Source organism: Dipodomys merriami, unplaced genomic scaffold (assembly GCF_024711535.1).
Source record: "Dipodomys merriami isolate MVZ:Mamm:240054 unplaced genomic scaffold, mDipMer1.0.p SCAF_3, whole genome shotgun sequence".
NCBI lineage: Eukaryota > Metazoa > Chordata > Mammalia > Rodentia > Heteromyidae > Dipodomys > Dipodomys merriami.
Genome location: NW_027204492.1, coordinates 63433667 through 63449887, shown reverse-complemented (window position 1 = coordinate 63449887; position 16221 = coordinate 63433667). Strand labels below are relative to the sequence as shown.

The 16221-nt window shown below is 42.0% G+C and overlaps 1 protein-coding gene across 1 annotated transcript; it reads left to right on the top strand.

The window, feature by feature from the left end:
- The first annotated feature begins 15 nt into the window (after positions 1-15).
- Pbdc1 (polysaccharide biosynthesis domain containing 1) lies at positions 16-5411 on the top strand. Its single transcript, XM_070040160.1, has 6 exons — positions 16-167; positions 269-334; positions 2330-2389; positions 3762-3902; positions 4547-4658; positions 4943-5411. Exons 1-6 carry the CDS (start codon positions 138-140, stop codon positions 5212-5214), a joined length of 681 nt encoding a protein of 226 aa, XP_069896261.1. The 5' UTR covers positions 16-137; the 3' UTR covers positions 5215-5411.
- Positions 5412-16221: the final 10810 nt, after the last annotated feature.

The window sequence follows — 16221 nt, the reverse complement described above, 5'->3', positions numbered from 1 at the left end:
CGCAAACGCAGAGCGACGAGCATGCCGGTACTCTGGCACCTTTGCGTTTCCCAACAACCGAGCTAGACGTCCGCAGCAACAACAACAACAAAAAAAATCACTTCCGTTAGGGGAAGGCACGCCTTCCACGCTGCAACATGGAGGCTGTCACTAAGCTGAATGAACCGGTAAGATGCTGCCCTGTGACTAAGCGAGAACACTAATCGAGATGAGTTGAGCCATGTCGAAAATTAAACTGTCCCCTTTCTCCCTTGATTTCCCCCCTCAGGTTTCGGGGGAGCTGGTGTCTGTAGCACATGCTCTTTCTCTCCCTGCAGAGTCTTATGGCAATGATGTGAGTATGAGTCGTCCACAGCTCCCACCCTTCTAACCCGGATTTCTGCAAAGCCCACCACCTTAAATTTATGAACCCCTTTTTGGTATCTTCTGCAAATCCTCTCCATGCCCTTTAACAGTCGCACCTTCTTTCAGTTCATTCCAATCTTGGTTCACAAACGCCAGACTAATACCATGTAAAAAATGGTTTCCTAACTTTGCATGTTTTTTTCAACCTCCCTTTGTCTAAATTCTAATCAGAATGTCTGCAGGGTAAGAGCCAAGAACCCGTGTTTTTGAAAGATTCCCCCAAGGGATTTCATTGTGCTACAAAGTTACATTGTATTGCTAGTGTTCTATCATTGTGGGGGGTGAGGCGGAATTCATGATGTCATTTTGAAGAACAAAAATACGATTAGAAAGTAATAGCAGCCAAGTAAGTATGTAAAGTATACTGGATGAGTGGGTCAGGCCATAGGATCTAAAGAATTTAGCCCTGGGAAAGACTTCTAAGGAGGGTGACCGAAGGCTTCATAAAGGAGGTGGAGCTTGAACTGAGTCCTCAGTGATTGGCAGGTAGGAAAATCTCGTGGTCTCTGAGACATACAAATGCTACTGGATGCAACTGGCTTTTTGCTTTTATATCAGTTGGCTGGAAGGAGTCTTTCAGGTGGAACACTTCCCGAAGCTTGGTAAGACATAATTTGACCTGTTTGATGGTACGGATTAACCTTTACAGTAGTTTGATTCGTTTCTGAAAAGCTGATTTATCCACTGGTTCATGTAATCCTTTACATTTTTCACTAGCTGCTGGGAAAGATAGCCAGGGAATAGTGGGGCTTGAACTCAAAATCTCTAGCCCTCCTTTGGCTTTCCTGCTCAAGGCTGGCACTCTACTTCTTGAGCCAGCACCCCACTTCTACCTTTTTTTTGCCAGTCCTGGACCTTGAACTCAGGGCCTAAGTTCTGTCCTTGCTTCTTTTGCGCAAGGCTAGCACTCTACCACTTGAGCCATAGCATCAATTCTGGCTTTTCCTGAGTAGTTTGTTGGAGGCAAGAGTCTCATGGACTTTACTGCCCAGGCTGGCTTCAAACTGTGATTCTCAGATCTCAGCCTCCTGAGTACCTAGGATTACAGGAATGAGCCACCAGTGCCTGGCCCACTGGTTCTGGTGGTGGTGATTGTTCTTTTGGCCAGTCGTAGGGCTTGAACTAAGGTCTGAGCGCTGTCCCTAAGCTTTTTTTCTCAAGGCTAGCACTCTACCACTTGGAGCCACAATTCCACTTCAAATCTTGGGGTGGTTAATTGGCAAGGAGTTTCACAGATTTTCCTGCCCAGATGCTTCAAACTGTAATCTTCAAATCTCAACCTCTGAGTAGCTAGGATTACTGACATGAACCTCCAGCACATACCTTTACTGATTTTACTATTTTGGGTAGGTGGCTTCTTTTGTCATAGAACAGAAGAATTGCATTATCCAAACCCATTAGCCTATTTGTGTGTGTGTGTGTGTGTATGTATACATACATGTATGTATACACGTAAGTACACAAGCACTCTTATGCACTCTTGTGTTGGGTTTGAACTGAGGGCCAAAGCATTCTTCCTTAGTTCTTTTTGCTCAAGGCTGGCCCTCAGGCTTTTCTGCTGATCACCAAGGAATGAAGAATTAACTAGAATTAACTGCTCCAATCTCATGGGTAGGCTATCTGGCACCCCAACACACTACTATACATGGGAGACCTGAAGAAGTGGAGCTAGCAACTACCTTGAGCTGTGCCTTCACTTCCAGCCTTTGCTGATTACTTTGCTGCCTGGACTGGCTTCTAACCTCCATCCTCCAATCTCAGCCTCCTGGGTAGCTAGGATTACAGGAGTGAACCAACAGTGCCTGACATTATCATTTTTAGTAGCTCTCTTAAGCATTAAGTAGACCTCCACCAAGATCCTTGATTTGTTGTCCAATAACAGGATTGGGATATTTCTGACCTAGCATTCTTTAACCCTTTGCAGCCAGATATTGAGATGGCCTGGGCCATGAGAGCAATGCAACACGCTGAAGTCTATTACAAGGTAAGTCCTCTGCTTTCATCATTAAGCAGAATTAAACATGTAATTATAGTGTATGGTTCTCTGCTAATCAACTATTTCAGCAAGTTAAACAGCTATGTTTTAGAGACTGTTATGAGCACTATAAAATCTTATCTGTAGAGAACAGAGACAGAAGTGAATTTGTTTTGACAGTAAGAGGTTCTGCTTCTTTGCCAAGTGTTGTAACTACCTGGCAAAATGGTGCCTGATCCATACATCATGAACCACTTAATAAATGTTTTGTTTTGTTTTGTTTGTTGTTTTTTGTTGGTCTTAGGGTCTGAATTCTGGGCCTGGGTGCTGTCCCTGAGCTCTTCAGCTCAAGGCTAGCACTCTACCACTTGAGCCACAGTGCCATTTCTGGCTTTTTTCTTTTTACTTATGTGGTGCTGAGGAATCGAACCCAGGGCCTCAGACATGCTAGGCAAGCACTCTACCACTGAGCCACCTTCCCAGCTCACAATAAATGTCTCTTAAGTGTGCAATCCACAGAGAGTAATAACCAAGTAATACTAGGGCCATATGGTGCAATTGACCAATTGGTATGGCTTCTTAAAACTTAATGGTGATTTGGGGGTGGGGTTAGGGAGGGGAGATGGAAAGGGATGGAAAGGGGAAACAAAGGAGGAGGCAACAATGCTTGATAAGAAATGTACTCATTGGGGCTGGGAAGGTGGCTCAGTGGTAGAGCGCTTGCCTTGTATGCTCGAAGCCCTGGGTTCAATTCTTCAGCACCACATAAGCAAAAAGAAAAAAAGCTGGAAGTGGCAGTGTGGCTCAAGTGGTAGAGCGCTAGCCTTGAGCTGAAGAGCTGAGGGACAGTGCCCAGGACCAAAGTTCAGGCCCCACGACCGGACCAAAAAAAAAAAAAAAAAGAAAAAGAAATGTACTCATTAACTTGCCCATGTAATTGTAACCCAGTTTTCACAATTAAAAATAAATAAATAAGGGCTGGGAAGGTGGCTCAGTGGTAGAGCACTTGCCTTGTATGCCTGAGGCCCTGGGTTCAATTACTCAGCACCACATAAGCAGAAAGAAAAAAAAGCCGGAAGTGGCGCTGTGACTCAAGTGGTAGAGTGCTAGCCTTGAGCTGAAGAGCTGAGGGACAGCGCCCAGGCCCAGAGTTCAGGCCCCACGACTGGACCCAAAAAATAAATAAATAAATAAATAAATAAATAAAATAAAAATTTAATGGAGATTTTATTTAACAGTTAATGTTCCCTATAAAATCTTTTGACTTTATAACCATTAAATGTTTTCTCTGTGTGGGGGGGTATGGTGCGGGGAGGGAGGGAGGTAGTATAAAATGTAGTAAATTGGAGACTAATATCTGGATATTGTTTTACTGTGGCAGCTGATTTCGTCAGTTGACCCACAGTTCCTGAAACTCACCAAAGTAGATGATCAGATCTACTCTGAGTTCCGGAAAAGTTTTGAGAAACTCAAGATAGATATTTTGGACCCAGAAGAACTTAAATCAGAAACCGCTAAAGAGGTAAGAATTCTCTCGTAAATATTTATTACCTGGCATCTGGCCAATAATTCTATTATGTCTTTAAACTTGTTGGAAAAAAAAAAGTAAAGCAGCTGAGCACTAGTGAGTGGCTGAGGCATGTAATCCGAGCTACTTGTGAGGCTGAAATCTGAGGATCACAGTTCAAAGCCAGCATGAGCTGAAAAGACTATGAGACTTTTATTACCAGTTAACTACCAAAAAGCCAGAAGTAGAACTGTCCCTCAATTGCTATAGCATCAGCCTTGAGTGAAAAAGGTAAAGGACAAGCATTCAGGCTGAGTTCAAACTCCCATACTGATCCAAAAAGAATTTTTGTTTGACAGAAAATAAATAAGGAATCAGGAATTTTTTTTTGTCTTTTTTCTTTTTTGGTACTGGGGATCGAACCCAGGACGCTGCACTTGCTAGGCAAGTGCTTTGCCACTGAGCTACATCCCAGCCCAGAATCAGGAATTTTTGTAGTACTGATTTAAAACATAATTTACTAGTACTAGCAATGACTTCAATCTCAATACCTTCTACAGTTATTTGCATTAATGAGAGACTTGAAGCCCCTGCCCTGGCCTTTGAGTACACGATTCTCTTAGGTTTTGCTAGTAAAGCATCATTTTTTGCCTTTGTAGAAGTGGAGGCCATTCTGTTTGAAGTTTGAAGGCCTTGTAGAAGACTTCAACTATGGTACTCTTCTGCGACTGGATTGTTCCAAGGGCTACACCGAGGAAAACACCATCTTTGGTGAGTTTCTTGTCTCTGGAATTGTTTGTATACAATGTGAGTAGGAATCTGATATTACTGATCAATCAATAATGTGTGTAGTTAGGTTGGAGATCTTGTTATTTGTTCTATCTTTATAAAGATATTGTTGCAATTTCTTGAATGACTGTATGATAGGTATTTTTAGTTTTAGTAATGTGAATTAGATCTCTGGCGCATCTTAGTTAAGATTGGTCTGTAGATTTCTAGTAGATTTAGAGAATTACTTGAAACTAGGACAATAATCAATTCTTTTTACCTTCCAGCACCCAGGATACAATTTTTTGCCATTGAAATTGCTCGGAACCGGGAAGGCTATAACACAGCAGTTTATACTGTTCAAAACAAAGGAGAGAAGGGAGCTGGCAATAGAGACAAGGGAGAGAAGGAATCTGGCAGTGGAGGGAAAGGAGAAAAGGAAGCTGGTAGTGAAGAGAAAGAGAAGGAAGCTGGCAATGGAGAGAAAGTTAAGAATGGAGCTACTGATAGTGAAGGAGAAAAAGAGAAAACTGATGAAGGAGGAGAAAAAAGCCAATAAAAATATCAGTGGTATTGCTACATGGGAAACAGTATTCCAGAGCATGTAACTCAGCTGAATCCACATCTTTCTGACCTGATAATCAGGAGCTGCTGTGGTTATTTCCCCAGACTCCACTGGCTTATTAGTAGCATATTTCGTTTCTTGTTTCTTGGTTCTCACTGCTGGTTAAATAAAGAATTTTATAAATAAATTGATTTCAGTTCTTATGATTATCTTCATGTGTACCTGACTTAAAAAATAGAGGAGGAGGGGCTGGGAAGGTGGCTCTGTGGTAGAGCACTTGCCTTGCATGCTCAAGGCCCTGGGTTCGATTCCTCAGCACCACATAAGAAAAAAGCTGGAAGTGGCGCTGTGGCTGAAGTGGTAGAGTGCTAGCCTTCAGCTGAAGAGCTGAGGGACAGCGCCCAGGCCCAGAGTTCAGGCTCCACGACCGGACCCAAAAAAAAAAAAAAATAGAGGAGGAGTGACATTGTCCAAAAAGATATATTCATTACCTGACTTAAGTAACCCCTCTACATCACTTTTATAATAACAATTTAAAAATGGGGAAGGAGTAGGCAGAATAGTGCCCTGATATGAAGAATTCCTAAGATGGCCCCAGTATTCCAACTCTAGCATGTATGTCCCATGTAATTTATGCCCATTCTGGGTGAGGAAAGCATTTCATTCCTCTGATTACAATACTGATCTTTCACTTTAGTTAAACAAAAAGGAGATTGTTCAGGATGGTTATTGCCTAATTTGATGGGTCCTTAAGTGAGGCAACCCACAGTTTGCTTGTGGAAGCAAACAACCTTGTAGAGAAGTAGGGGTTGTGTGATGTCTAGAGCCTAAGGCTGGCCCTTGTGCTGACATTGTTCCCTAGCAGGCAGTAAGAAACAGATTTCATTCCTTGGTTACAAGGACTTGAACTCTGTCAACAATCCCAACTTCTATAGGGGCCTGACCCTTAAATGAGATTGACATTGATTTCAGTTCTGTGAGAGATTTGAGCCCTTTGAGATCCAAACTCCTGACACTCAGGACTGCAGTAAATAAATGTGAATGTTGTCTTAAGGCACTATGTGGTATTTCTTATGGACCTTGGTCCTAGACATATATTGCTTGACTAACAAAAACCTAGGATGCAGAAATTGGCCTTGGAATTGGGCTATGAGTGAAGGTTGGAAGAATTTTGAGAAGCATAGTAGAAAAACCCTAAGCTGCCTTGAAGAGATTGTTGATAGGACTATGAACTTTAAAGATGCTGCTGGTAGCTGGTTGCTGGTGACTCATGCCTGTAATCCTAGCTACTCCAGAAGTTGAGATCTGATTTTCATGGTTCAAAGCCAACAGGCAAAAAGTTCATGAGACTCATCTCCAACTAACCACCAAAAAAGCAGGAAGTGGAGTTGTGACTCAAGTGGTAGAACACAGAAGCTCAGAGACTAGAACCCAGGCCAAGTTTAAGCCTCAGGACCCACTTGAATGAATGAATGAAAAGTAAGGAGAGGAACGAAGGAAGGAAGGCAAGCAAACAAGCTGCTGGTGAGGGCTCAAAATGGAAGGAAGGGAGGAACCTGTTCTGGGAACTAGAGGAAGGGACTTTTAGAAGGTGGTCACACTGTAGTTAGAGGCCAGGAAGTTGGAACCCTTACTCTGAAGAATTATCTGGAAGATGTTGGGAAGTCATGTGTATCTAAACATGATTTATTCAGAATGTGGAACTATTTCAGTTATTTAACTCCATGAAATCTTTTGAAGACAGGAAAGTGTTGACATTAATTTTTGCACTTATAGAAGGGGAGACTACAGCCACATTTTAAATTTTAAGTCACGGAATGTGTGACAATTTATTACAGAAGCAGAAGCAAATAAAGGAAATTTGCCTCCCTCTAGTTAATATGTATACTCTACTATCTTCCCTTTCTTTGTGCCTGTATGGGGGATTGAACTCAGGGCCTGGGCACTGCCCCTTAGCCTTTTCACTCAAGACTTGGCACTCTGTCAGTTGTGCCACAGCCCCACACTTTGCTTTTTGCTGGATAAAGGGAGGTAAGCATTTCATAGACTTTCCAGCCTGGGCTGGCTTTGAATCATGATCTTCAGATTTCATTCTGCCTAGTAGCTAGGATTACATGTAGGAGCACTCAGCTTCTTCCTTAGTTTTGAAACTGTGGTTTAAACACAGGGATATGTTTGACTGGAGTAGAGTCATGAACACTGCCCATATTGACTTTGATTTCTCTGTGGGTTACTCTTTCCACCCTCTGAACACTTCTCTAGTACCTTTCATTTTCTTGTTTGTAGTTTCTCTGCCTTCTCTTCTTTTTTTTTTTTTTTTTTTTTTTGTTGGTCGTGGGGCTTGAACTCTGGGCCTGGGCGCTGTCCCTCAGCTCTTCAGCTCAAGGCGAGCGCTCTACCACTTGAGCTACAGCGCCACTTCCGGTTTTCTGGTGATTTATTGAAGAGTCTCACAGTCTCTCCTGCCCGGGCTGGCTTTGAACTGCGATCCTCAGATCTCAGCCTCCTGAGTAGCTAGGATTACAGGTGTGATCCACCAGCGCCCGGCTCTCTGCCTTCTCTTCTATGCATCTTTTTTTCTGGATGATATCCATTAAAAATATTTTGTATTGGCATACAATACTTGTGCAAGGGTAGTGATGCAGGCATACAAAGTATCCCAATTAAAATACCCTTTTTGATCCTAAGAGGCTAACATCTGAGAATTGAAGTGTAAAGCCAGCCCTAGCAGGAAAGTCCTTGAGACTCACATCCAAATAAGGAACACAAAGCCACAAATTGAAGGGAAAAAGCCAGAGACAGAGCTGTAACCTTTAGCAATAAAGCTCAGGAACAGCACCAAGACCCTAAATTCAAGCATACACAAAACACCCTCTCTCACCATTTTTTTCCCTACCAAAACAACTCCAATAGGTTTTATTGTTCTATTCTTATCCATGCAAACAGATTTTTAGCATATACATCTGGATTTGGCCTGAAGGTGGCAATTTACCAAACTATTGTGGATGGCTCCTAAGTGCATATCTAAGTCTCAATCTCTTTCTTTTGTTCTTAACTCACACACACACACACACACACACACACACACACACACACACACACACACACACACACACACACACACACACACACACACACACACACACACACACACACACACACACACCACACACACACACACACACACGCTTAGGTGAAACTGAAACCTTGCTCATAAACTTTAGGAAACACTGAAAATTCTTTATATGTTATACTTTTGTTTAAATGTCCCATTAAGTGAAAAAAATTCTACCACCTTGCCCATGTAATTGTAACCCCTCTGTACAGTATTTTCACAATAAAAAAAAATTCTACCAAATTTCTCTGTTACCTGCACAAAAAATTTACTGTATTTCCAAACCTTCCACAGAAGATAAATGACAAAGGTAAATGTTTTAAGTTTAAGAAGCAAAATAAGTAGTAGATGCCCTTTTTAAAAATAGCATTAGATTAGCCCTATTGGAAATATTTGAAAATAAGTCTGTGCTTTATGACTAATAATTAGTATTTCCCAGGTTCAATCATGTTGTTACAAATGACAGGTCAAGTCTCCGATTTGCTGAACCCCTGGAACTTTACTTTTAAAAAAAGTTCTTGCCTATAACAATAAGTTCTAATATTTCTCTTATTCTTTCCTATAGTAGTTTTAAGGTTTCAGGTCTTATGTTGAAGTATTTGATCCATTTTGAGTTGATATTAATACAAAGTGATAAGTCTTCTGTACATGGATATCCAGTTTTCCCAATTTATTGAAAAGGCTGCTTTTCTTCCAACATGTATTTTTGGGGGCTGGGAAGGTAGCTCAGTGGTAGAGCACTTGCCTTGCATGCCTGAGGCCCTGGGTTCGATTCTTCAGCACCACATAAGCAAAAAGAAAAAAGCCGGAAGTGGCGCTGTGGCTCAAGTGGTAGAGTGCTAGCCTTGAGCTGAAGAGCTGAGGGACAGCGCTCAGGCCCAGAGTTCAGGCCCCACGACCGGACCAAAAAAAAAAAAATAAAACCAACATGTATTTTTGGTTCCTTTGTCAAATATTATATAGCTATAGGTTGATTTCTGAGTCTTCTAGTCTATTCCATTGGTCTTTGGGGCTGTTAATAGGATCTTTTGTGCAGGCTTACAAGCCTTGCTCAGTGTCTGTTGAAAAAATTGATTTTCTATCAAGTATGTGGGAGATAAGGGTTCACAAAACTGATCCAGGAAGAATGTTGCTGAGAATGAATTGAAGAAGACAAACACAGAGCCTAGAGACTGCTCAGAAAATGGACTCATAGACCAGCTTAATGGCTCACACCTGTAATCCTAGCTGCTTTGGAGACTGTGATCTGAGCATCACAGTTTGAAGCCAGCCCAAGAAGGAAAGTCCATGAGACTCTTATCTCCAATTAACCACCAAAAGACCAAAAGTGGAGCTGTGGCTCAAGTAGAGTGCTAGACCTGAGCACAAAAACTCAGGGACAGCCGGGCGCTGGTGGCTCACGCCTGTAATCCTAGCTACTCAGGAGGCTGAGATCTGAGGATCACGGTTCAAAGCCAGCCCGGGCAGGAAAGACTGTGAGACTCCTATCTCCAATAAACCACCAGAAAACCGGAAGTGGCGCTGTAGCTCAAGTGGTAGAGCGCTAGCCTTGAGCTGAAGAGCTGAAGGACAGTGCCCAGGCCCAGAGTTCAAGCCCCACAACCGACAAAAAAAAAAAAAAAAAAAAACCTCAGGGACAGCGCCTAAGCGCTGAGTTCCAGCCTCAAAGACAAGTACAAACAAAGGAAATAGAGGCTGATTAAAGTTGAGAAAAGCTGGGTGCTGGTGGCTCATGCCTGTAATCCTAGCTAGTCAGGAGGCTGAGATCTGAGGATCATGGTTCAAAGCCAGCCCGGCCAGGAAAATCGGAAGTAGTGCTGTGGCTCAAGTGGTACAGTGCTTGCCTTGAGCTGAAGAGCTCAGGGACAGCATCCAGTGAAACCAAAGAACATTGTTAGGAGAAAAATATAAAGGACAAATACCCATGTGAATCTGATCACATAAAGTAATATTTATCAAAATGAACTCCAAGAAATGGAAACAAGATTTTTTCTATTGTTTTGTCTTGTTTGTTCATTTACCTGACTTTGGGAGGGTAAAGGGGGGCACAAAAATGGAGAGACTAGCCGGGCACTGGTGGCTCATGCCTGTCATCCTAGCTACTCAGAAGGCTGAGGATCATGGTTCAAAGCCAGCCCAGGCAGGAAAGTCCATGAGACTCTTATCTCTAATGAACCTCCAGAAAACCGGAAGTGGCGCTGTGGTTCAAATGTTAGAACACTTGCCTTGAGCTAAACAGCTCAGGGACAGTACCCAAGCCCAGAGTTAAAGACCCACGACTGACAACAACAACAAAAAATGAGAGACAAAGAATGAACAAACACAGTAGTGGTTCTCACTAGACACTATGTTGAAAATGAGCTATACAACTTGTGGGTAAGGATGGGAGGGAAAAATAGGGAGAAAGTGAAGGAATGGGTGACATTGTCCAAAAAGAAATATACTCATGTTTGACTTATATAAATGTAACCCCTCTGCACATCACCTTTATGATGATTTTTTTTAAGTTGTTTGCTTGGTTTTTTTGCTGATCCTGGAGCTTGAACTCAGAGCCTGGGCACTGTCCATGAGCTGCTTTGAGCTGCTTTTGCTCAATACTAGCACTCTCCCACTTGAGCCACATCACCACTTGCAGCTTTTTCTGTGTATGTGGTACTGAGGAATCGAACCCAGGGCTTCATGCATGCTAAGCAAGCACTCTACCACTAAGCCTAAAGAAAATTAAAGCATCTAGAGTCCTGTATAATTTATCAGTGAGACCAAAGGAAGATATTGTTATGAGAGGATCGCAAAAGCTCAATAACTGTGTGCATATGATCATATAAAATAATGTTTATCGAAATAACCGCCAAGAAATGGAAACTAGAGGATTTTTGTTATTTTGCTTTTTGTTTTCATTTTCTCCTTTTTGTCACTGTTTTTGATTTCTGTACTTTTTGTCTTTTATGTAAGTTTAGCTGTCTTGAGCTGGTAGAGGGGAACACAGAAAGTGAAGGACAAAAGGTGAACAAAGACAGCAGTTTCTGCTACTCACTAGACACTATGTTGCAAATGAACTATACAACTTGTGGAAGGAGGGGGTCAGGAAGGAAAAAGAGGGATAAAAGGAGGTCAAGCAACACTGTTCAAAAAGAAGAAATGTATTCATGGGGCTGGGAATGTGGCTTAGTGGTAGAGTACTTGCCTAGCATGCATGAAGCCCTGGGTTCGATTCCTCAGTACCATGCACACAGAAAAAGCTGCAAGTAGTGCTGTGGCTCTAGTGGTAGAGTGCTAGCCTTGAGCAAAAGAAGCTCAGGGACAGTGCCCAGTCCCTGAGTTCAAGCCCTAGGACTGGCAAAAAACAAATAAACAAAAAAAATGTATTCATTACCTGACATATAAATGTAACCCCTCATAGGCACATAGGCACAGATATTTCACAAAATATTAAATGGATAGCATCATTTGCTCCTTTCTAGAAAAAAAGAAAATAAAAATATTCAAAAAATGTCCTGTATATGAGCCAGGAGGAGGAACAGAATAAGTGGGAAATGGAACAACATACAACAAAGGGGCCCATCAGCTGCACCGGACATAGATGAACATGAACTAAGCAACCCAAAGACAGCGATGGGAAGGGAAGAATGAGAGGGAAAGAGGGAATAGCTTACACTAAGCAAAAGGAAAGAAATGTAAACATCACCTGATATGGAAGAAATAATTTGTATTGTCAAAGCTCATAGAATTCACGAACTGTATACACCATGCTTTATAATGACAATGTGCCTTGTGAAGGTTAAAATGTGTTTGTGACTTTAACTAAGTATCACTATTCCACAATACTGTGAAATTTATGTAATCACCTAACCTCAATTAAAAAAAAGTGTGAGAGAATGGATGGGTTAGGAGGGATGGGTGACAAAGTTGTCAGACACCTTGTACTCATATACTGTTTTGTAGAATGGGAATTTCTTTGTACAACTACTTAAAGATATAATAATTAAAAATGTAAAAAAAAAAGAGCCAAAAAAGTGGTTTTCCCAGTCTGGAGGGTCCTCAGAAAGCTAAATATTGACTTCCCTTATGACCCAGTCATACCACTTCTAGGCATCTATCCTGAACAATAGGAACCAGTATACAAGGACACATGCACCTCCATGTTTATTGCAGCACTGTTCACAATAGCCAGGGTATGGAAACAACCCAGATGTCCCACCACAGATGAATGGATCCAAAAATTGTGGTATCTATACACAATGGAATATTATGCAGCCATTAGAAAGGACAAAATAATGGCATTTGCAGGGAAATGGATGGAGCTAGAAGAAATGTTGAGCGAGGTAAGCCAAGAACAAAGAGACAAACAGCACATGGTCTCCCTGATAAATGGATGTTAAATCCAAAATGTAAGGTGATACAGCAAAATTAACAGGACTTAAGAAACAAAGGACTTCCACTCATCTGGTCGAATCACTACCCATGCTGCTGATCACATATATGGTATATATGTGCTCACTGGAGGGAAAACAGGTGGATGACACAGAACTAGAGGGAATCAGGGGAAAACATACATCAGCGGGACCCATCAGCTGCACTGGACATTGATCAAAATGAACTAAGCAACTCAATGGCAGCGATGGGAGGGAGGGAACAAATGGGAAAGAGGGAACAGCTGATGCTATGCAAAACAAAAGAAATGTACATATCACCCAATGTGGAAGAAATAACTGTATTGCAAAGCTCATAGAACTCATAAATGTTATAGACCAAAAAAAGAAATGTATATCTATTAGGTAATAGCATCAATTCAGCAGTAGGAATAGCTCTGGATGTATATAGAGATATGAATAAAACATGCCAAAGTAATTGATTCCTCTTTGCAAAACACATACTTTGCATAGTTGAACAATGGTTGGTAAATCCTTTCCAATTTTGTTATACTCTATTTTAAAATATTTGGATGTTTATAAACTATGTTAGCACTGTGTCACCTGAATAAACATGTTAGGGTAGATATTTTTTAAAAAGTGGCTTTCCCATTTGACATTCCTGCCAGCATTCAGTTTCTCTGTTTCTTGATGGTCATTATTGTATTATATGAAGTAATTCTCACACATGTTTTGTAAAAAAAAATCCTATATATGACTCAAGAAATAGAGGGGCATCAAATCCCATGAAGAATCCTGGGGCACAAGTCTTAGACTCCTTCACAAGTAAAAAAAAAAAAGTACATTAGTTTACTATACTAGAACATTGCTGTTCTCAGCCCCCTATCCTACATGTGCCCCTTACCTAGAGGTAACTGACGCTTCCAACACTGCTGGGGGTGAAATGCAGAGAGTTGTGAGGGCCTAGCTATGACACCCTTTGGACCTGCCAGGGCCACTGAATCACCTCTAGTACTAGGGGTCTCAGAGGCTTAAAGGCCTTGCTGAGTCCTCATTAACGACTTCAGTTTGTAGTCTCCCTGGGACCCATGTCCTCTCTCCATTTTCCAAGGCACTCCAGTCCCTTCTTTCATTGCCCTGCTTCCTTCCAGCTCCCAGCACCAGCAATCATCAACATGCCAGAAGTCATGTTGATTATCCCCTAGGAGCCCAGTCCCATACTGTTGCCTCATCTACAAATATCTATCAGGGGAAGGCTGAGAGGGATCCATTTCCAGCCTGATCCCAATCTGTGCATGTGCATCTGTTGGTAGTTAAGACCTGTTGCCAAGTGTCCTCTGCCCACTTTGTCCCCAGCCAGAGATGCAAGCAACAGCTTCACCTGCTTGGGCATCATGCTTCAGTCTTCAAACTGCTAGAGAGGTCTGTGTCCTTAAGGCAGTGAGTCCTTTCTCAGGTTTTGGAACCCCCTAATCCCATGCTTTAGAGAGGCCCCACTTACCCATCTGTCACTGCAACCTATGTTCCAGAGACACTAGCCCCTTCTCTTTCTGAGCTCGCATCATTCTTGTCTTGTTGATCTTCTCAGTAACATATGCTTGTCTCAAAAATTAAACCTGTCATTTATTTTTTGTCATGTGTATTACTTACAAGAGATTTCATTATGGTATTTCAGAATGTGATATCCTCCATTTATGGTATCATCTAGCCAAGGGCTCAATAAACTTTTTCTATGAAAAGATTATTTTGGGGCTTCTTAGGGCATAAAGCCTTCCATAGACCCCATATGGAGTTGAACATGGCTGTACTCAAATACATTTTTATTTCCAAAATCATGCAGTGAATCACCAGATTTGGCCTAGAGAACGTAGTTTACCAAACTACTATGGATGGCACCCAAGTACATATCTATATCCTGATCTGTCTGCATTCTTAACTCAACCATCTCATTAACCATAACTCCACAAAACCCGCAAAATGTGTGTGTAAATAAAACATTTTTTTCAAAAACTTTAAGAAATCCAAAAAATTCTGTGTATGTTGTAATGGGGGGGTTATTTAAATATCTCCCCTTTGAAAAAGTAGTATCTTCCAAATACCTCACTGGTATCTGAGCAAAAATTCTATGTATGAGCCTTCTATATAAGACAAACTGAGAAGATAAAAGTTGTGGGGGGAGGGTTGTTTTTTGGTTTGTTTGTTTGTTTTGGTGCCAGACCTGGAGCTTGAACTTAAGGCCTGGACTTTGTCTCTTTCTGTCCCTTAGCTTTATTTAACTCAAGGCTACCTCTCTACCACTTGAATCACAGCTCCACTTGTGGCCTTTTTTTGTTTTGATGATTAGTTGGAGATAAGAGTCTCATGGACTTTCCTGCCTGAGCTGGCTTTGAACTGAGATCCTCAGTTCTCAGCCTCCTGAGTAGCTAGGATCACAGGCATGAACCACCAGTGCCCAGCTAAATATTTTTAATTTAAGATGAAAAACAAGAGGGTTGGAGGCATGGCTCAGTTGGTAAAGTGCTAGCCAATGAGCAAAAGTGTCAGGTACTGAATTTGAGTCCAGATCTTAGACCTATAAAAATCAAAATGAAAGCCAGATGCCTGTGGCTCATGCCTGTAATCCTAGCTACTCAGAAGGCTGAGCTCTGAGGATAGTGGTTCAAAGCCAGCCCAGGCAGGAAAGTCTGAGACTCTTTTTTTTTTTTTAATATTATTTTATTTTATTTGAGAACATACTGTACAGAGGGGCTACAATTACATGGGCAGGATAATGCATACATTTCTTACCAAGCATTGCAGCCTCCTCCTTTGTTTACCCTTCACCTCCCTTCCCAGCCTCCCCCCTCCCCCCACCCAATTATACCCCCCTCCCCACCCCCAACCGACATTGTAATAGTCTGAGACTCTTATCTCCAATAAACCACCAGAAAACCAGAAGTGGTGCTGTGGCTTTAGTGGTAGAGCACTAGCCTCGAGCTAAAGAGCTGAGGGACAGGGCCCAGGCCCAGAGTTCAAGCCTCATGACTGACAAAAAAAAATCAAAAAGAAGAAAACTAAGTAGTAGATACCCTTTCAAAGAATAAATAGGCCACAGGCTCCCAATATTTCACAACAGGTCACATAGCATTAGAAACCTCCAAAGAAGGACATTTTATTCAGTATATAAGACCTCATCATAGCAGTATTTTGTACAGGAACACCTAGTAAAGCATACTCTCTCCCCCCTCCCTCTCTCTGAAGGATCCCACACATCCATCCCAGGGGACCACACAGAGGCAGGCAGGCACAGGAGAAAGATTATTATAAGGTTTATTAGAGGAGCCATATTTCCCCCAAGAGGGAGCACATGGCCTCCATCACCATCCAGGTAGCAGGAGAGTCTGGGGGACAGAAAGTGAGGTAGATGGGAGTTCAGGTAGGTCTGGGCAGAAAGTGGGAGAGGCCAGCTGTATGGCAGCACTCCAGGAATGGGAAGGGGCTCAGGTGTGGGTGGAGCTGAGGACCAAAGGTGAGCAT